We start from the raw sequence: 21389 nt of genomic DNA, 5'->3' as shown, positions 1-21389 counted from the left end.
GTCATGTAGTCACCTAGTGGTACGAAGGAGCGTTAGATCTCATTACACGTGGGTGGTAAGATGATGTCCAAGAGACTCCTGGTGGAGTTTAAACTGAGTTACAACGTACACTTGTAAAAGTTGACTTTTTTTGGAATAAGCACAGTTGTTAAACCAGAGGCAAAAATAGCTCCCATTCTGAATGGTGCCGATGTGTAGCGTATGAAAGAGCACCATTCAGGGCCCATAGGACCTGATGTGTCATCAGTTATGGACACAGTGAGTGGGGCGCCGGGTAACTAGTCTGGCACTGCCTTGGAAGTTGATTTTGGGGTGTCATTCACGGTGCTGAAACAGTAAACCGGGAGTAAAAGTGAGCTAGGAGCAGCTGCAAGGTGCATACAAAGCCTCTTGGAAATGAAAGAACACCATAGGGCACTTCACGGTACTGATGCTAGGGTTCCAGGGTGTGACCTCCGAGTCAGAAGAATGAAGAAACAAAGCTTCAGCGACTTCACAAGAATCTTAAAGTGTGTTGAGCAGTTCAGGCTATAACTAGCAAAACTGGGAAATACAAGCAAGTGGTCCAAGAAAACGGCAACACTCAAGCACAGTTCTATAGTACAGGACACAACACTCCACACATGTACTCCAAACTGGATAAATGTTTTTGATAAGATGTTAACAAAGGGGGTGGGGGCAACACACCAGTTAGGTCTTGAAGCACTTGACCAACAAACCCCATTTAAACCCTTACTACAGAAGAGGGATTGTATATGGATCTGCACACTATCCAGGTGTAACATCTTTTTTTTTTAATCACCCATCTCCGTCTACACAAATATTAACTTCATTTTCCATGGCCATATTAGTTTGCCCACGTTCGTACCACCCAATATTGACTCAAAGCTGCCACAGGACGAGGAAGCGTGCACTTCAACGGCACGTCATTTCATAATGTGTTTATTGACGTCACTTGTAGTGTACTATTAATGATCACTGTCCATTATGTGTGAAAAAAGTATTATAAAACACCTCCCATATAAGAGTGGAAACGATTGGATTTTCACTTTATTAATCGAAAATCTTCAAGTTGATTAATCAAATGCTGCAGCCATACACAACAAGCATTGGCATAGCCAAGAGGTCTCGCCTTTGGGATCTTATAAGTATTTATTTATGCAGCACAATATCCTTGGTGCAACATCAACTGTTGCATGGCTAAACACTCATACCATCCCAAAGGCGTGACCTATTGCATATGCCAATGCTTGTTATTCAAAGCTCTGAAGGCAAAGGTTAGTGCTTTAAATTGGATCCAACTGATAACAGGTCACCACTGAAGTTGTAGGTAAGGAGCCACCAGCCCCGTACCTTCAGGATTAGAGGAGCAGCAGAATTCTGCATTATTTGCAATTGCTGAAATAAAGTAGAAGTAAACCGAAATGCAAACTGTTGGTATAATCCAATTTGGACATTACAAGGGCATGAATTATCATTCTGCGAGAGTCTACAGGTTCTAAATAAAGCATCCTTTTTAAGGATATAAATGTGGCAAAAAAGTTGGCAGAAACAGCCTTGATTTGGGGTCTGAACGAGAGATTGGGAACAAATGTCACACCCAGATTTCTGACTGTAGGTCCCCAACGGAGGGGACCGCCAATTCAGATAGCCATCAGTTACGGGAATCTGGGGAAAAACTTGATGTCAAAAAAGAGAATCTATGTTTTATCAGAGCTAAGCTTCAGACAGCTTTTATTTATCCACTCAACAAATGACTTAAGGCAAAGCTTGAAAGAACACAATGCTTCTGTCTCGTTCTTCTGAAAAGCCAAAAGGGGCTACGTTTGGCCAACACAAGAGACCACATGCAAGTCCAAGGATTCAACCAGCTTTGCGAGCGGCTCCAGATAAATATTAAAAAGGGTAAGACTCAGCACCAAACCCTGTGGCATACCACACTCTAAAGGTTTAGAAGAGGAGGTAAAAAGAGGGAGAAAAACTGCCTGGGTTTGGTCTTCAATAAAGGATTTGAGCCAGGACAAAACTTTATCTCTGATATCCATCCTACTAAGTCTGTCAAGAAAAATAGGATGAAAAACTGTGTTTGTTAGAATCCAGGTTCTCTGGTTGGCACAGGTAGGTACTTGTGACAAGCAGGGAACCTTTCCTCTAGTCAGGGTAAGGGGTTACACTCCTAAAATAACCCCTGCTCACCCTCTAGGTAGCTTGGCGCGAGCAGACAAGGCTTATCTCAGAGCATTATAGGTTAAGCATTTTTGAACACATACAGTAACCAAGTGACAACACTACAGATGGACACCACGCAGGTTTTTATATTAAAAATAAGGATTCTTTATATAGAGTTACCACAAGACCATTAAACGACAAAAATACACAAAACTGTTACTTTAGATGGTAGAAGGTTGCTTAGTTCTCTTAAGTTCTTAAATGCGACACTTTAAGTCAATGTACCTTGGATGCGACACGCAGGGCAACGAAAGTGTTGCAGCGATGCGGATGCGATGAAGTTTTTGGTGCAAAGAAATAAATATGTGAAGATCTTCCAGATGCGTTAGGCTTCTCCGATGTTGAGAGAAGACTCGACTCGACGCGTCAGCTACAGCGGTGTCACCCCTTTACGCGATGCGACGACAGCGGCCTTGGCAGCGGCACTCTTCTCTGACATTTGTGAGACACTTCCGCTCGATGCTATGCTGCAGCGGCGTCACCCCTTTATGTGATGCGACGACAGCAGCTCCGACGGCGGCACGCTTCTCCGTGGATGCGAGGCGCTTTTCTTGATGTGGTGCAATGTGACAACTACGATTGCTGCGAGGGTGACACGCTTCTTCCTCGATGCGAGACTCTTCTCTTGATGCGGTGCAATGCGTCAGCTACGATGGCTGTGATGGCGACACGCTTCTTCGGCGTTGCAAGACGCTTCCGAAATGATGCAAGACGCTTTCGCTCGATGCGATGCTGCAGCGGCGACACCCTTTGCGAGATGCGACGACAACAGCTCCGACAGCGGCACGCTTCTCCTTCCTGAGTCGTGCTTCCAGCTCCTTGCGACACGCAGTCCCTCAGAAGTCCCAACAACAGCAGCAGGCACTTCCAAAAGACTCTGGGGAGCTGGGGGTGAAGTCCACTGGTCCTGGGACTTCGTTCAGGGGGCAAGCTCAGCACAAGCCCTTGGAGATCTTTTAAGCACAAGTTGAAATAAAGTCTTTGTAGTCTTTTCTCCTCTCCTTTCAGCAGCAAGGCAACCACTGCAGGCCAATCCCCCAGGTCAAGGACAGTACTCCTCCTTACAGCTTTCCCAGTTCCTTCTCCTCAGGCAGAGGTTCTTCTTGTCAAGCAGGATCTCATTTATTGGGAGCAGGGTCCCAATACTTATACCCCTAATTCCTTTGTTCCTCTGGGGTAGAGGGGCCTTTGCCCAGTCCAAACCAGTTCTTGAGCACTTTGTTGACATGAATCTGCCTTTCTATTCAGGGTGCAGGGCAGAGACATCAGCCGCTCCACAGCAGGTGGACCCAGCATTGTGGTGGCAGAGCACAGCCCTATTCAGAGTCCAGGTGCACTCCTCCCACCCATCTGGATGTCAATCTCTCTATTCACCACCAGGCTACCTAGCCCTGCCCCTCTGGGTTTCCCCAGCCCTGTCACTCACACAAACCAGACAGGCAGATACACATCATAGCAGAGGCGTGCTGAAGTGGTTAGGCAAGCAAATACCAACTTTCTAAAAGTGGTATTTGCAAACACAGAATATTAAGTTCAGGCATACTAAACTCGATTTTCTACCATGTTTCCTGGGTCTGTTAGGATCATAGGATGTAACAATTCTAACAGCCCATTCTGGCCTATGGAGAACAGGTAGCCTTACAATAGTGAAAAACGAAAATGGCTGTAATTCACTATTAGGACATGCCACACACATCAGGGCTTGTCCTACCTTATGCTTACAATGCACCCTGCCCTTGGGCCTACCATAGGGGTGACTAATATTAAGTTAAGAGAAGGTTTAGGGACTGGGAAGTGGGTGCACTTACCCAGTCAGCATGACAGTACCAGACTGCACGCAGGTTCTGCAATGGCAGACCTTAGACACATTTTACTAGGCCGCTTCTGTGGGTGGCACAACCAGTGCTGCAAGCCCACCAGCAGCATTTGTATTTACAAGCCCTGGGCACTCCTGGTGCACTTTACTGGGGTCTGACAGTAAACCAAATAAGCCAATCATGGAATCCAACCAACATATACATTTTACATAGGGAGAGCATATGCACTTTAGCACTGAACAGCAGTGGTAAAGTGCCCAGAGTCATAAAACAGCCAACAACAGGTCAGAAAAAATGCAGGAGGAAGGCAAAAAGTTTAGGGATGACCCTGCAAAAGGGGCCAAGTCCAACACTACCCCCTTCCAGCCAAAACGCAGGGCAGACCAATCACCACCGTGATGGTCTTCCCTGCTTGGGGCGATAGAACAAGGACCTGGCCCGCAACTGCAGGGGCAGACTCCAGTTCTACGCCAATCTGAACCTATTGGAATCCCTCTGTCCATCCTCTCAGGGCCCACCAAGCCAATCCTTGGGGAACCCTTCTCCTCACCTGTGGACACCACCTGTGCAGCACCTAACCTTAACTGGCTCACAGGTGTGCCCCAACCGACAGACAGCAAAAGGCTACAGTGGCCACTGACAGTAGTCAGGGATGAGACCCAGGCCGTATGCCTCTCAGGGCTCTCAAACGTCTGTGGCGCCAGGGAGCGGGGGGCAGTAGCCCCAGGTGCTTGGCACCCTTTGTCCATTCTCCCTCCTGTCAGGCCAGGTATGACATCCTGGCACTGACCCACCAGCCCCAGGCCTGTACCCGGCGGCTGGACCAAAGACTGGGGTGGCCTCTGCAACACCCGGTCCTCCTCCTTGGGGCTCTGTACCCTTCCACTTGGAGTGGTACTCCCTTCCAGAATTGACAGGGCACCTGTGGCATGTGTCCTGCGCAATTCGCCCACCAGTTCAGGGGTTCTATCCTGAAACTGGGCATCCAGGTCAGGGGGGACACCCTGAACCTGGCCCTCCAACCTAGGGTCTAACCCCTTCAGTTGAGCGGGGGTCAGAGGTGAGGACTCCCTCCCTCTGCACCCCTTTCCAGATGGCTGTACCCTCCCACCTGGAGTGGTACACCAAGAAGCAACATGGGTCAGGGCACTGATTACAGATGCCCCTCCTTCCAGGTCAGACAACACCTGAACCTGGCTTCCCAACCCTGGGACCAACCCATGCGATTGAACGCTCGCCTGGCACACCAGGACTTCCCGGGGAGCATTTATGCCCCCCCTGAGGGTGACACATAACTCCTGTGTGGTGTGACAGTCTGCCTGGTGCAGATCTCCCAACCCCTGTCCATCTGACAGTGCACGAAGATCCCCCAGGACAGAAGTGGTGTCACCCTGGTCATTCACTGGTGACGCAGCCCTTCTGGCTGGACCCTGACCCACTGGTTCTTCCACTGGGGGCTCCTTCCCTCTCTCACCCCTCACTCTGGACTTCTGCTCCCTCCCAACTGGAGCGGTACTGCCAGACACCAGAACTGACGGAGGCCTGCTTACAGACACTCCCCGTTCACCAGACACTAGGGGGTCCTGCACAACGGGCAGCCCCTCAGGACAGACTAAGCTCCCCACCTGGTGTTCCCTTAAAGAACCATCCAGGCTCTGAGGCTGAGGTTGGGCACTACCGGGACATAACCCATTCTCACTCCTTCCCCTTAAAGACAGGACGTGAGGCCCTACACCCCTCTCACTACTACAGGACCTAGTTGGGCTACTCTGAGCCACTTCCACCACGCTGGGTTTGAAGATACCTGAACCACTCCTCTGGGGATCACTCCCAAATGCCTTTCCAGACCCTCTGGACTCCACCAAAAGGTCTGCCTCCAATGTGAGCTCCATGCGGGCAGAGAACTCACTCTCCCACAGGTGTTGGCATAGCTCTGGAAAACAGGGACTTACAATATGCTCTCCCACAATTGGATCACACAGCCCCCTAGCAGGGTTAACCAAACTATCCTTCACCTCACCATCCAGTGCCTCGCACACGTACTCCACACCACTCTCCTGAGATTGGCGAGACAGTATCTGACTGTCTCTGTCACTCAACCCACACTCTTCTGGGTGGTCTTCACACTCACACACCAGGATCTCAACTATGGGGGAATCCCTCCCACCACTAGGACTATGAACCCCTGTGCCAGTTTCCCAATTCACCTCAAGAACACTGCGCACCACTGGAGCTACCTCATATCCTTGAACCTCCTGGTGTAAATTAACCCCCTCCTTCAAGTCAGGCACCACATCTCTGGGTGTGTGTACTACTCTCTCAGCACTAGAAAATTCAATATTGCTGCCACCATCTGAGCTGGATTCCTCTGCCCACTCAGCAAAGCTCAATCTCTGAGCTACACACATTTCTTGTGGCTGGGCTGAGACACTCATAGTCTCAAGCCTCTCGAGCTCTAAGTCAAGCTCCTTCATGATCAACTCATGCTCCCTTTCCATTTTCCTTTCTTCTATTTCCAGCCTTTTCAGTTCCATTGCCAGTTGTCCATTTAGTCTCGCCATCTCTATCTCATGAGCTCTGGTTTCCTTCCTGTCTGCCAACACCTCTGGAGATAGACTTTTACCAGAAACACTGCTACCGGCAGGGGAAGGGGTTCTCCTTCCTCTTGGACCCACTGGCCCATCCAGTTGCTCCTCTGCATTGTTATCATCAGTGGCATTCCTTGCTTCTACCCAGGCCCTCAGCGCCTTGTAGAACTCTGCCTTGTTTTTACATCCAGTTGTAGAAACATTACATTTCTTGCAAAAGAATTTCAGCTGTTTTGCAGTGTAGCTATCCAATTTCTCTCCTTCCCATTCAAATTCAGTATTAACAGAGACTATGGATGCTGCTTTCTCCGCCATGGTTAAGCTTGGCAGTGCTCAAAAATAGACAGTCCCAAAAGAAATCTACCAACAAGTATTGGTTGCGTTTAAGGTCTGCACTCACTAAGTAGTGTTCACCAATTACTGTACATGAGTCACAAATGCAAGTCCAGGATCCTCACCACTGACCACCAATGTTAGAATCCGGGTTCTCTGGTTGGCACAGGTAGGTACTTGTGACAAGCAGGGAACCTTTTCCTCTAGTCAGGGTAAGGGGTTACACTCCTAAAATAACCCCTGCTCACCCTCTAGGTAGCTTGGCGCAAGCAGACAAGGCTTATCTCAGAGCGTTATAGGTTAAGCATTTGTGAACACATACAGTAACCAAGTGACAACACTACAGATGGACACCACACAGGTTTTTATATAAAAAATAAGGATTCTTTATATAGATTTACAGCAAGATCATTAAACGACAAAAATACACAATACTGTTACTTTAGATGGTAGAAGGTTGCTTAGTTCTCATAAGTTCTTAAATGCAACACTTTAAGTCAATGTACCTTAGATGTGACACGCAGGGCAACAAAAGTGTTGCAGCGATGCGGATGCGATGAAGTTTTTGGTGCAAAGAAATAAAGACGTGAAGATCTTCCAGATGCGTTATGCTTTTCCGATGTTGCGAGAAGACTCGACTCGACGCGTCAGCTACAGCGGCGTCACCCCTTTACGTGATGCGATGACAGCGGCCTTGGCAGCGGCACTCTTCTCCGACGTTTGTGAGACACTTCCGCTCGATGCGATGCTGCAGCGGTGTCACCCCTTTACGCGATACGACGACAGCAGCTCCGACGGCGGCATGCTTTTCCGTGGATGTGAGGCGCTTTTCTTGATGCGGTGCAATGCGACAACTACGATGGCTGCGAGGGCGACACGCTTCTTCCTCGATGCGAGACTCTTCTCTTGATGCGGTGCAATGCGTCAGCTACGATGGCTGCGATGGCGACACGCTTCTTCAGCGTTGCGAGACACTTCCGAAATGATGCGAGACGCTTCCGCTCGATGCGATGATGCAGCGGCGACACCCTTTGCGAGATGCGACAACAACAGCTCCGACGGCGGCACGCTTCTCCTTCCTGAGTCGCGCTTCCAGCTCCTTGTGACACGCAGTCCCTCAGAAGGCCCAACAACAGCAGCAAGCACTTCCAAAAGATGATGGGGTGAAGTCCACTGGTCCTGGGACTTCGTTCAGGGGGCAAGCTCAGCACAAGCCCTTGGAGATCTTTTAAGCACAAGTTGAAATAAAGTCTTTGTAGTCTTTTCTCCTCTCCTTTCAGCAGCAAGGCAACCACTGCAGGCCAATCCCCCAGGTCAGGGACAGTACTCCTCCTTACAGCTTTCACAGTTCCTTCTCCTCAGGCAGAGGTTCTTCTTGTCAAGCAGGATCTAATTTCTTGGGAGCAGGGTCCCAATACTTATACCCCTAATTCCTTTGTTCCTCTGGGGTAGAGGGGCCTTTGCCCAGTCCAAACCAGTTCTTCAGCACTTTGTTGACATGACTCTGCCTTTTTATTCAGGGTGCAGGGCAGAGACATCAGCCGCTCCACAGGAGGCGGACCCAGCATTGTGGTGGCAGTGCAAAGCCCTATTCAGAGTCCAGGGGCACTCCTCCCACCAATCTGGATGTCAATCTCTCAACAATGAAATACTGTGCCTCCAAATGGGGCGTTGAAAAACTCTAATAACCACCAGTAGATTAATATATACTCCCACATACAGTGGGTATATCTGGTTTACCATCACTCAATACTGTGAAACCATCAGTACATATGGTGCCACACCCCCTTTAGTCTAGACTGAGTATGGTAAGCGTGTGCTCTGTCCACCCTAGAAGAATCACACTATGTTGGCTTTCCAATAAAGTCAAAGTCCTGAGGGTAACGGGCCACATGCTTTTCATGGTCACCTTTTTACTACTTGGGATCGTCTTCGACCCAGGCTGGACACGCGAATAGGAATGATTCACTATAGCGCTACCATCCAACAAAGACAAAATCTTTTTAAGGGGGCCCCCACCACCACCCCCGCATTTTTGCATTTTGAGCACCCCATCATGCCAGTTCGACCCTCCGCCTTAGGGTACCCCTGGTATGGGTTTTACCATTTATTGCACTCGGAGCACTATTTTTGCACGAGCGCATACCAGCATATTCAACTGCCATCCGCTCGTTAGCACACACACAGCCCCGCCCACAATTGAGCAGCTCCCGGCTCTACATAGAATTCCCCTTGGCCTCTGAGCAAACAGCTGCTCACCAGTTACTACACCAGGGGCGCTCTATTCGCGCACTATTAGTACATAGAGCATGCGCGTATTCTAGCCATTCTTGAACTAGGCACCCGCACGAAGGACACAGGAAATCACGGAGCTTCCTTTAACAATCCCGCCTCTCACCAGCAGGTACCTTCGGAGGAATTTTCTCCCTTCACGCGCTTCACTTCTCAGTACAGAGCGGGCGCGCACATCGACCATTTTGGAATCAGGCACTCGCATCAAGGACACAGGAAGTCACGCACCTAATTGATCATCTCCTCAGCTTATTACTCCGCACTGAGCATGCGCATAGTTCTGCCATGGTTAGATCAGGCTTCCCTTCAGAGACACAGGAAACCACACACCTGATTACATCTAGCACCACCTGCGAACCACTTCAACCCAATTAACTTAAGTGAGTGTACTATATAAAGAGGGATGGCTCTCTACCCATTCCTACATTGGGGAGGAACGGGAGCAGTCGCCTAGGAACCACGCAGGAATATTACCTAGAGGCAGTGAGGGTTTGAATGATGGCTGAATGAATGAAAGTATATATGGGTCATTTTACCACCCCAGGCACAAGTGTGGATGAATGTTTTTTGAGTTTTTACTTGTCAAAGACCACAATTTTCACACCAGCTGTGATCTGTGTGTTTTTTCCTACAGGGTCTGACAACAGGGGTTTCCCTCCCCCCCTCCCATGGGGCAATTAGCTTTGGTACTTAGGGTAAGAACAGTGCGACACGTGCTCTCACCATTTGCCTCTCTTGTGGTACTGTAAATTTCGGAACCATGTTGGTAGCATGGTCCTATCATGCCGATTTTGGTATCAGCGAACCGCAAATGACTAATACGGTATGTATGAGTGTTTTCGTCATGTTTCCCGGATGAATTCACCGTGTATACGATACTACATATTAAACCCTCGGGTTCCATTTTAGAACGGTAACCATTTTGTGGTTGCCCTCACATAGGCTGCGCACTAAGGCCATGCCTAGGCCTAAAGGTCACGCAATCTTTCTGTGACTTCTTTGTGACCTGTGCAAACTGACTCCGCTGCCCGAGGTCAGTCCTGTCCGGCCGGTTCCTTTTACTGCGGCCAAATGGGATTAGCATCAGGGCCCGACACATCATAAAGTCGTGCATCCCACACGAACCCTGACTAATCTCTTTCACATCTGACTCTGTTTCCTACTTTATGGCTTGTTTTACGAGGAGGGGGTGCCCGTTTTTATTGGGGTCTGCTGATATCTGATGAGGGTTCTGAGCCTCGCTGGGTAAATAATTATGGGCTGACCGAGCTGAAATGTGGGATTATCATCATGACTTTTCTCTTTCTTTGAAGCGAAAATATGTGAATGACCACATGTAAAATAGGGGCGGTGTTGCCCAGAGCGTAATATGCTGTATATAAGAAAATACTGTTTTTTGGTTCAGGAGCAGTCTCCTGAGAACATACACCGTGCTGTACTTCTCGGATACCTGTGATTGGTCTGCAGCCAATAAATACGATCTTTGACTTCACCTAGAAGACTCTGTGTTTCTGTAGTCTGAAACAGGAAGAACTCGAAGTCTTCGGGTGTGTCCCCTGGCACCGCTGGGTTGGTTCCGAAAAACCCAGTACTTCACTCAGTAACCATGTACACAAATAGAGTGTCACATGTCACACGAGTAGTCACTCACGTAAGACTGAAACAGTGCATGTATTGTGTTCAGTTCTTCGCCACAACTACGGTTTGTTGTTATATTTTTATCTCTCTCCATATTTTCTTTTACAGGCTTGAATTTAAAAGCCATCCAATTGTGGAGTGTGACATTGATCACGCCCACACAGTGGTATACTCTTGCCACCTTTTGGTGAGAACGGAGCCCCCATCTATATATTTAGATCCTGATGAATGCCCTGGACCCTCCTGGGCCAAGACGGCAGAAACATGTCGACCTCTCACATAGCGGTTAGGGGACACTAATTCCCCCACATACCGTCACCTGATTTTAACATCATATAGTTACTTTTCACTTTAAAAAAACACAACAAGGACAACTATAATGATTTTTAATCACACTCACTTGTACACGGGCCCCCACTTAGTTTAGAAGTGCATCCCTGTCGTCAGGTGTATGCCTGCCCTCTTTCAAACCAAGGTTTTAGAGGGCGAGGACTGGTCAATGATGAAGCATCACACCAGGTGGTGTGTGAGACCAGTCTTTTTGTGAGATGTCTTCACTCACAATATAACTCAAACTTCATAGTGGTCACCACTTTGTGGTAAATAATTTAATTACCGGGACTTAATTTGATACAGAAACATAATAGAAATAACTCAGTAAATAAGAGGCAGAATCCGTGGTATTAGAGGTTCGGAATGGGCTTTATTCCAATGGACGATTCGAATCGGTGACTCCAAGTTCCATCACCACGGAGGTTCAGGAAGTGAAGTACATACTTTATTGATAAGTAATCACTTTTATACAATAGGCATTACATTGAAGCAAATGCAAGAGGCGTAACAATTGATAGTGTAGATAAAACATACATGCGTAGCAAAAGTGGGCGTAACTGGGTGTGACTAAAGAACGTCATCAGGTGTGATGTCATAATAGGGTGGTTCCATGAAAGAATTTCGCAATGTCAGCAGAAATACTTGGCAGAAATGCGCGCGCAGCAGCATGACGTGTGATTGACGTGCAACTAGGGGGTGAAGGGGACTTGACATTTAGCTCTACATGTGGCGACAGATGTCTGGAGGGTCAAGTCAACCTAATCCCGAATCATATCTAACATCCTATGTTTAAAGAACTATGTTATCCAAAAGAGAGGTCTCTTAGAGTAGAATCTTATTCCATACTGACTATACTGACTGTTAGTGCGTGTACAAGCGTCTGAGTGTCTACACTAGATGCGAGGGCAGAAGTCTTCCATAATAATAAGGCTATGAATTACTTGCATAAAGACAGAGAAGCCGGGCCTTTGCTCGGTAGCTGGAAGAATGTTTACTTAAACTACTAGACAGGAATGCATTGGGCAGGGAGCGGAGCAGATAATTTCGAAGGTGAAATACAGTTTTTGGCAGGCAACAGGCTGATGTCAGGCATCGTGAGCCGCGCAGGGAATGAGACAAAGTTCATGGTCACAGATGCAGGCTCAGACTGGAGCTTTCAGAGGCAGAGGGAAAGAAAAGCTTGATGACAGAATCAGGGCCTACTTGCCTGGACTGTAAAATGGCATAAGTGAACCATATAAAGCCGGTGGCCTTTCATACTTAGGAATGGAATATCCGGCCTATTCATGGTGGATCTGAAAGAGGACATGTTGACGGTGGACGCACATGTGTTTGCGTCTTCATAACTGGAACTGGAGGGAACATACATGTACTTGTGATTCATACATGAAACCGTTGGGGTCCAAGATAGGGGACATAACTGATCAGAAAAAACCATATTTCCACAACTTTACGAACAGCTTTTTTGTGGTTAACAGTCTACATGATCAGACATATACAATCATCCTGTCGCCGAATAACAGCAAGCGTTTTTATATACATTTAGTAAATAAATAGATGCCTGTCTTATGTGTCCAGGTATTTTACTGTATAGTAGTCAGTGCACTGAGTATTAGGAGTGCTCAGTGTTATTACAGACTTTAGCATTTGGTGCAGCATTTACTAGTTCGCACTCCTAAAGTGTATTCTCGTCTTGCACACAAATCTACAAAAGTATTTCTTACACTTAAAAATCTAAGCATTGTTAAAGAGAAGCACAAACATGTAGATTTATTAACAAAACATACATTTTTATTGTGCGTTATATTATTTGCAATGCAGTTCACAGTTTGCAATGTAAAATGTCCGAACAGGTAGTTGAAGAAAAGAATAGTTTATTAATAATAAAATTAATTATTTTTTTGCCTTAATATTATCAATAATGGGCCCATTTGCTCAACAGACTGCATCATCAGACTTTAGCTGTACCCTAAAAAAAAGATGTCTGCAGTGTAGCTGCATAACTTAAGACATACACAGCAGAATATTTCATTATAGAGACATTTGGCAGACCTAACATGAACACTAATGTGATAATGTAATCATTCATGAAATGCGTTGGCCTTGATGGAAAGCCCATCGAAGCAGTGGCAAACCATGAAAAGACATGAAGAGAGCAGACCGAAAGTACTCTCTCTCCATATACTTTTTGTTATTATATTTTAAGAGCGGATATCATGAGTTCTTTTAGACAGCCAAAATTGTCTGTGCTCTACCTTCAGTATGGGTCAGAAATGAGGTTGTGACAGTGACCCTCTAGCAAAGAGCAAGAACTCTCCTGCTACTTTCTGAGTATTTTGTGACTTCACCTAGCCTAAGGTTCAGCTAGTTGTCTATGTTCCCTGTTTTAGATCATCAAAGCTGGAATCATATTTTGATTACTAACTAAAATTAAGTTTGAGCTGTGTGCCCCACAGTGGGACTGCAGACGCTAAAGCACAGGAAACTAGTTGCATTCAGTACAATCTTTTGTTGTTAAGGTTCGCATATGCCACCTTTAGTAAGCTACAAAATATTCACTAAGAATTTGCTACTTCTCCCATCCACATTTTGATTTCAACACAAAGAGTCATATTTTCAAGAAACTGGCGAAGCGCGTTGTTATGTCAAAATTGGTAGCTCTGCGCCCCGACAGTTTCAAAACACAGGGATGTACTGTATTTAGGATAATGAGGCGCACTTCTGCGTTACCCCTAGTGCTGGCACTGAAAAAACCGCATAGCGCCAGTGCAGGTAGCCTAGCCTAATTTTGTTATGGTGCCTGCGCTGCAGGAACAATTGTTCATGTGCAGGAAGGAACACCTTCCTGCACATAAACAATCTTTCCAGGCGATTTGCTCCATCTGTGTGTACTGCATGTGGAAAGAGCAAAATAAAAGGAGGAAAACATTTCTCCTCGTATTGCCTGCTTAAGACCAGGTTGCATATATACAAGCCCCAATCGCCACTGGAATGTCACTTTTTTAGACGTTCCTCTGGCGACGGGGACACCGCATTATTTACAAGTCAGCGTTAGCCAATTAACGTGGCTTAACGCTGCCTTGTAAATAAGGCCCCCTTTCACCCTATGCTTAGTGTGAAAGGGTAGGGCAATGGGTGTTGCGGTGGGCGTTCCACCGCAACACTCATTGATTCTGATACTGCCTCCTAGTTACAAGGGAGGAGTAAATAGGAGGCAGCGTCAGAATTAAGACCAGGGAAAATCTGGTCTTAACCTGGCGAAACGAGAAGAAATGTTTAATTTCTCCACTTTTTTGCTGTTTTTACGTGTGTTGCGTTGTACAGTACACATGAAAACAGCAAAAAGTCAATGATTGTTTATGTACAGGAAGTACCCCATTCCTGTACATAAATAATCATTTTTTTTTAAATGCTGTTTTGCAACTTCTGTGTTTGCTGCATTACGCAGCATACATAGAAGTTACTAAACAACATTTATAGATTGTTTATGTGTAGGAAGGGGGACCTTCCTGTACATAAATAATCTTCCCCTGCACGCAGGCACACTTGAACGATGGTGCAAGGGTGCCTGCATTGGTGCTCGACTACTAAGTGTAGCAGCAGCGCAGGGGAAATCACAGGGCTGCACCATATTCTTGTTTATATGGGGCAGTTTTGCGTTTCAGAAGTGGCGGAGTGTGTCGTTAAGCCAAGGAGGTTAACGACATGCTCCGCCACTTCTTTGTACATATGTCCCAAGGTATTCCTTGGCGGTATTTTCGGGCTGCCCCGTACCTTGTAAATATGGTGCAGCATCATAAACCCAATGGGTTTTGCGGCATAACGCCCACTGCAACACCCATTGCACGCCCCTATCACACTAAGTGGTGCATGAATAAGGGCATTTTTTACAAGGCGGCATTAAGCCACGTTAAGTGGCTTAACGCCGTGCTGAAAATAAGGCGAAGGAGTTAACGCCACAAGAATGTTGGAAAAAGTAATGTTCTGATGGCGTTAATTCCTTGCAAATATGCCCCTAAGTATATTTGCTTGGCTGGCACACTGTGGCTTGTTCTCAAATATAACGCTGTCTTTTTTCTACATTTTAGGGATTCTTTATTCTGGTGTTCGGCGCGCTTATTGATGCAAAGGTGATAATTTACGTTAATTTGTGTACAAATATCCATGAATGGTCACTGCATTGCAGCTTGTATTCAATCAGTGTTCAATCTGACTATTTTTACTGCTCTTTTTACTAAACAGACCCGGAAAATACTATTACGCAAGTTCTCTCTAACAAGATGGGCTTCCGAAGTCACTGAGGTATGTTTAGAATAGTGTCATATGTTTAAACAGGTTTTACCAGGTGTGGGGTAGAATAAATGGTTGCAGACAGCGCACAAAGCTGAAAATTGACGTTACACAAAAGTAGATGTAAGTATATGGGACAGTCACAACAAATGCTTGCAATGGTCAGGGTTCACACATTTTGTGCATTTTGTAGAAGTGTTTATTTCGGCTGCAAATTCAAGTGATGGGGCCAAATTATCAAGGACGGCGTTAAAATTATCGCCGCTTCAGCGGCAGGAAACTGACGCTAAAGCGGCGATAATGGGCTTGATAATATTCCCTTGTGAATTCCCATAGAAGCCCATGTTCAAGCCGGAACATGGGCTTCTATGGGAATTCACAAGGGCATATTATCAAGCCCATTATCGCCGCTTTAGTGGCGATAATATTAACGCCGTCCTTGATAATATGGCCCATAGTCTTTATAGAATATCCTCCTCATCTGGCCTGACTAGCATATACTACAAGTAAATAGGATCACAGATATCTTGTAAATTGACTTTAATAGGATAAAGGTCCATACTAAAGATATACAGATTTTATTATAACAGTCGGCTTCAGAAAGTCGATTTTTTTTTCAGAATGAGCTTTACAACTTGGGCTGAGATGATTCGGCACATGCCACTTGTATTGACAACAACGGTGGGCCATATTATGGAGGAACGGCGATAACAAATGCCTGCAACGGTCAGGGTTCACACATTTTGTGCATTTTGTAGCAGTGTTTATTTCGGCTGCAAATTCAAGTGATGGGGCCATATTATCAAGGACGGCGTTAAAATTATCGCCGCTTCAGCGGAAGGAAACTGCCACTAAAGTGACGATAATGGGCTTGATAATATGCCCTTGAGAATTCCCATGGAAGCCCAGTGCATTTTATGTGCCATTGCAAAGGCAAATGAACCTGCAGTGCCTGAACTGGGACTGATTAGCTTACTGAGGCCAATTTACAAAGATTCTTCCCTTCATAGTGGTCTTAAAATGACCATTGCCTTATAGGTGTTTATTTATGAAAGAAGTGGGTGACAATTATACCTCTTTTTGTCTACACATTAAGAACCATCATGATCGGATCGCTCCACAGAAAAGGCTCAGAAGAGATGGCAAACTCTCTACACCATGGTACAATGCTGCCCTGAAAAAGCTAAAACTGGGATGTAGACAGGCTGAGCGAAAATGGAGGCAGGGTTATTCGGATGCAGATAAAATTCGCTGGAAAGCGAGAATCTCAAGTTATAAGGAATGTATTGCTACTGCAAAAGCTGAGTACTTTGCCGAGATAATTTTGAAAGCTCCAAACAGCTCTAAGAGCATTTTTAATATTCTGAATGATATTGCCAATGCAACATGTACAAAAAATAAGGTCCTTCCCACACAAGAACTCTGCGATAGCTTAGCTGTCTTTTTTAATGAAAAGATTGGTAAAATTATAGAAGGGCTGGAAGAAAACAACAGGTCGGCTAAGACCGACGGTCCCACACAGGAAAAACAGGTGGAAACAAGAGCGTCAGGAAGTGCCCCGGATGTGATCCCCGTTTTGGATAATTTTGATACCCTCTCCACAGAGGTTTTTGAGCAACTTGCCATGGAGGTTTCCTCCGGTTCACCCTTAGACCCTTTTGCACACAAGGTCTGGAAAGCGTTCAAATCTGAACTGTTTCCTCCACTTAGACAGTTGTGTAATCAATCCCCGTCTAATGGGACGGTCCCTCCCTGCTGGAAGCAAGCAGTTGTCTCCCCCCTTCTGAAGAAGCCTTCACTCAACGCGGAGTGCCTTAAAAACTATAGACCTATCTCACTCCTTCCTTACCCAGTCAAAATTCTTGAGCGCTATGTGAGCCGAGTTCTTTCCCAGTTCCTCAAAGCAAACAACCTTCTGGACGAGGTCCAGTTTGGTTTCCGCCCGGGGCATGGGACGGAGACTGCCCTCTTGACCGTGTTGGATGATCTTCGTCTGCGTGCAGACAAGGGTCATCATGCCATCTTGATCCTATTAGATCTGTCTGCCGCATTCGACACGGTCAATCATAGGGTCCTCCTGGAGCGGCTGAACGGAGCTGGGGTGACCGGTCTGGCTTTGAAATGGTTTAAGTCATATCTTTCGGATAGAAGCCAGGCCGTAGCTCTCCCCCCCTTTCAGTCCAAATTCACCAAAAGTCAGCATGGTGTACCACAGGGGTCTGCAATAAGCCCCATCCTGTTCAATGTTTACATGCGTCCCCTGGTGGATATTATAAAATCTTATGGCATAGGTTTAGTAAACTATGCAGACGACACCCAGTTGATTTTATCACTGGAGGGTGAGCAGTCTTCCTCCCTGGAAAATGTTCACGCATGTATGCAGAATGTGGCTTGTTGGCTAAGATCTAACTGACTGCAATTCAATGCAGACAAAACTGAAATTCTCTGTACTCTGGGTGGGAAAGTCTCCCCTTCCCTCCCGGTCAATTTCTGGCCTCTTCCCGCAGATCCTCCACTACAGCCTGTCGGGGCAATCCGTAACTTGGGAGTTATATTTAATGAAAAGCTGTCCTTGGAGTCACATGTCAACAAGACTCTGGGGACCTGTTTCTCTCTTGCAAGAACCTTGAGGAAGATTCTCCCTCTGCTACCGGTTCATGTGCGTCCCCTGATAGTTAGGAGTGTGATCCTGAGCAGATTGGACTACTGTAACTCATTGCTGCTGGAATCCCCTCTATTTCTGATCAGGAAATTGCAGCGAGTTGAGAATATGGCAGCTAAGCTGGCACTGATGCGCCCCCGTCACTCTTCCTCCACTCAGGCCCTTGCGGAGCTACATTGGCTCCCCATAACACAGAGGATTTATTTTAAGTCCCTCTGTGTTGTGTTTAAGGCACTGCATGGTATGGGTCCCCTACCTTTGCAGACTAAATTTCGCTGGTATATACCCTCCCGTTGCCTTCGATCCTCCATGGCCTGCCGGGTGGGAGTACCTCGAATTAGTAGAACTAGGTTTGGGGGACAAGCTTTTAGTGTCGCAGCTGCGAGACTATGGAATGCTTTGCCCCTGGAGTTGCGCCAGATAAAAGACCTCATGGTCTTTCGTAAACAACTCAAAACCTGGCTTTTTCCAAAAATGTAATACTCCTCCATCTGAGTTCTTAATTCTTCCCCCTGGGGTTGCACCAGCTGAGGGACTTTAGGGCCTCTCGTTTACTTTTAACTTGGCTCCTTCCTAATAATTTAATACCCCTATATCTGTCTCTAATTCCCTGCTATTTCCTCTTTTAGCGCCAGGATGCTCGTCGAGTTGCAGTGCGCTTTATAAGATTCTATTACATTACATTACATTAAGAGTGTATATCAGGGTCGAGGGATTTTTTCGGTATATATTGCTAGTGAATGTTTAAAATGTCTCTTTCCCGAAGATTTATAAAATTGATTTAAGACAGCCGCAAGCATCATGGCCTTACTTCCTAAATGTATGTAATGGGATTTACTATCAAGATTGTGGCTAAATACTTTTCCTAAATAGGTATATGAGTTTACCATTTCCAAAGTTGTTCCACCTGTATACCAGCTAAATGCACAGCAGTGTTTTCTTCCTTTAAAAGCCATCATATTAGTCTTTTTTGTGATGGTCATTTTTAAGTAGTTTATTCCTGGATACTCATTTAGAACTTCCAAATTACGATGTACACCTAGTGGGGTAAGATCAAATAAAACCACATCATCTGCATACATTAATATATATAAATTATAAGATGCGACACATGAAGGGAAATTAGGTACATTTGCAAATTGGACTGGCAAAACACAGAGGGCCTTATATATGAAGGCCTTGCACCGCGTTGTGTCACTTTTCAGTGATGCTGTGCCAGCATAATCAATGCGCTACACTGTGCCCTATTTACAAAGTAACACATCTAGGCAGATGCATAACTTTGTAAAGCCCTGCGCCTCATTATACCTGTATCAGGTGTAATGTATGGAGGGTGGGCGTTGTCCCTTAAAAAAAGTCCTGTAAAAGTGCTGCAGTGAAACTATGAGATTTCACTGTGCCACTCCTATCACTTGACTCCAACACAATCCTTACGCCTGCTTCAAGCAGGCATAAGGAGTGATGCAGGGGCTTTTACATGGCACTCGCCCCATGTGTAATGACACATTGTTGGAGTTGGGCCAGTTTACAGACACACTCCAGCAATGTGTCATTACTACGCCACCCGATACTTCAGGATTCCTGACGTATCTGTGCAATCCTTGCGACATGGAGCGCCGTAGTGATGCAACACTTTTCATAAATGAGGCCCTGAGATATAAATGGAAAAGTAATAGGGCCTACAGGCAGCCTTGTTTTAGGCCATTCTTTGTTCGTATTTTTGGGGTTAGACCCTTACTTCCTCTCATTAACACTATGCACCTTGTAGAGGAATGTAGTGCAAAAGGTAGTCTCAGTAAATTCAGAGGGATGCCCAATGTGCACAATTCCATTCAGAAGATGGCCTGTCAACTGTGATGAATGCCGTCAAAAAATCAATGAAGGTGGTATACAGGATTTGTGATGTTTTTACCACATATTTATTAGTTAAAGTCTGGACCATCATAATGTTATCCATCACTGGGTGGTTAGGTCTGAAACCTGACTGTTCTCTTGGGGTACCTTCCTTTGGTAGATGCCCAATCTTGAAGATGTTCTAGTATGCTGGCTGCAACGATCGTTCCAGATGCATCCAGGAGAACAATCTAGCAGTATTAGCTGCAGATGTTTGCAAACCTTTTATATGAAGTGGAGATTTGACCCATCTGGTAACAATGATCGAAAAGAGGAGGTAGAAATTTGCCCCATCCTTGAGGATCCTTTTCCAAAGCTTTTATGGGGATTTTTTCTGGGCCCATTGCTGCAGAAGGTCTTGCACTTTTTGTATGTGCCACCATTTGTTTACTTGTTGAGGCTATTGCAAACCCTGCCAGATTTGCTGAAAAACCTTTGTAACTATTTGTTGGATTCAGAAGATGAATTCTCAGAATATAACATAGACATATATTTTATCCATTCTGACCCAGGGATAGGGATATTTGGTAAAGATCTTTTTTAGCCACTGTGAATTGCGGTGAGACTCAAGAATTGCCTTGAATTTTTATTTTTTGCTGCCTGTTGAGGGACAATCCACTTCCAGTTCTGTTGAGTACCTCCCGCTTCTGTTTTGTGCAAATGATCTTTCTTTTTTCGTAATGCTAAGATTTCTTTTTTCCTAATGACTGAGAAATCGATGTATTGGACTCGGGGGAGCTTGTTTATGTCCACTGAAATTTGTTTTCTTGAAGATTGTTTTTTCTGTTTTCTTTTTTGTTGCTTGGCCTATTATAGTGGATATCTCATTTGTTACTTTCTGAATAATATCCTCAAATACTGTTATTGGGTTTACCTCTTCATTTGTTTTATGAATTCCATGTCATTCCCTTGTTCAACCAGCTTTGTTTACCAACCTGCCACATGTTGGTTCAACCTGTACTTTAGTGGTTCCCATTTCCAGTTGTCAACTCTCTATTTGTTGAACCTGTAAATCGAGTATCACAAATAGAGCTGCAGTGTCCCTATCTTGACCGAAGTTAGCATGGACCTCCACAAATACGCTATATAATTATAGGAAGATATATGATCAATTATAGATGGTTCTGTAATACCTTTCCTTATCGGTGCAGCTGATGTGTCCGTGACCACCCTTCCATTTATTATTACCCCATTAATTGCACTCAGAGATTCCAGAAGCATTCTGCCTCTTCGGTCTGCTTTCTGTGAGCTGGGAACTAAAGATTCAGGTATTTTCCATGCATCTTCCAGTGTCCTATTAGAGCACTCTGTTAA

At 45.7% G+C, this 21389-nt stretch overlaps 1 protein-coding gene across 1 annotated transcript in view; it reads left to right on the top strand.

Moving 5' to 3' along the window:
* LOC146816671 (adhesion G protein-coupled receptor F2-like) overlaps window positions 1–21389 on the top strand; it is a 499236-nt gene that overhangs the window by 354319 nt on the left and 123528 nt on the right. The window contains exons 10-11 of the mRNA XM_085609542.1: window positions 15319–15360; window positions 15473–15532. Coding sequence (XP_085465668.1) covers window positions 15319–15360; window positions 15473–15532 — 102 coding nt within the window. The remainder of the gene's footprint in view (window positions 1–15318; window positions 15361–15472; window positions 15533–21389) is intronic.

Source organism: Triturus cristatus, chromosome 6 (genome assembly GCF_964204655.1).
Source record: "Triturus cristatus chromosome 6, aTriCri1.1, whole genome shotgun sequence".
In the NCBI taxonomy this organism is placed as follows: domain Eukaryota; kingdom Metazoa; phylum Chordata; class Amphibia; order Caudata; family Salamandridae; genus Triturus; species Triturus cristatus.
This window is presented reverse-complemented; position numbering and strand designations above follow the sequence as displayed.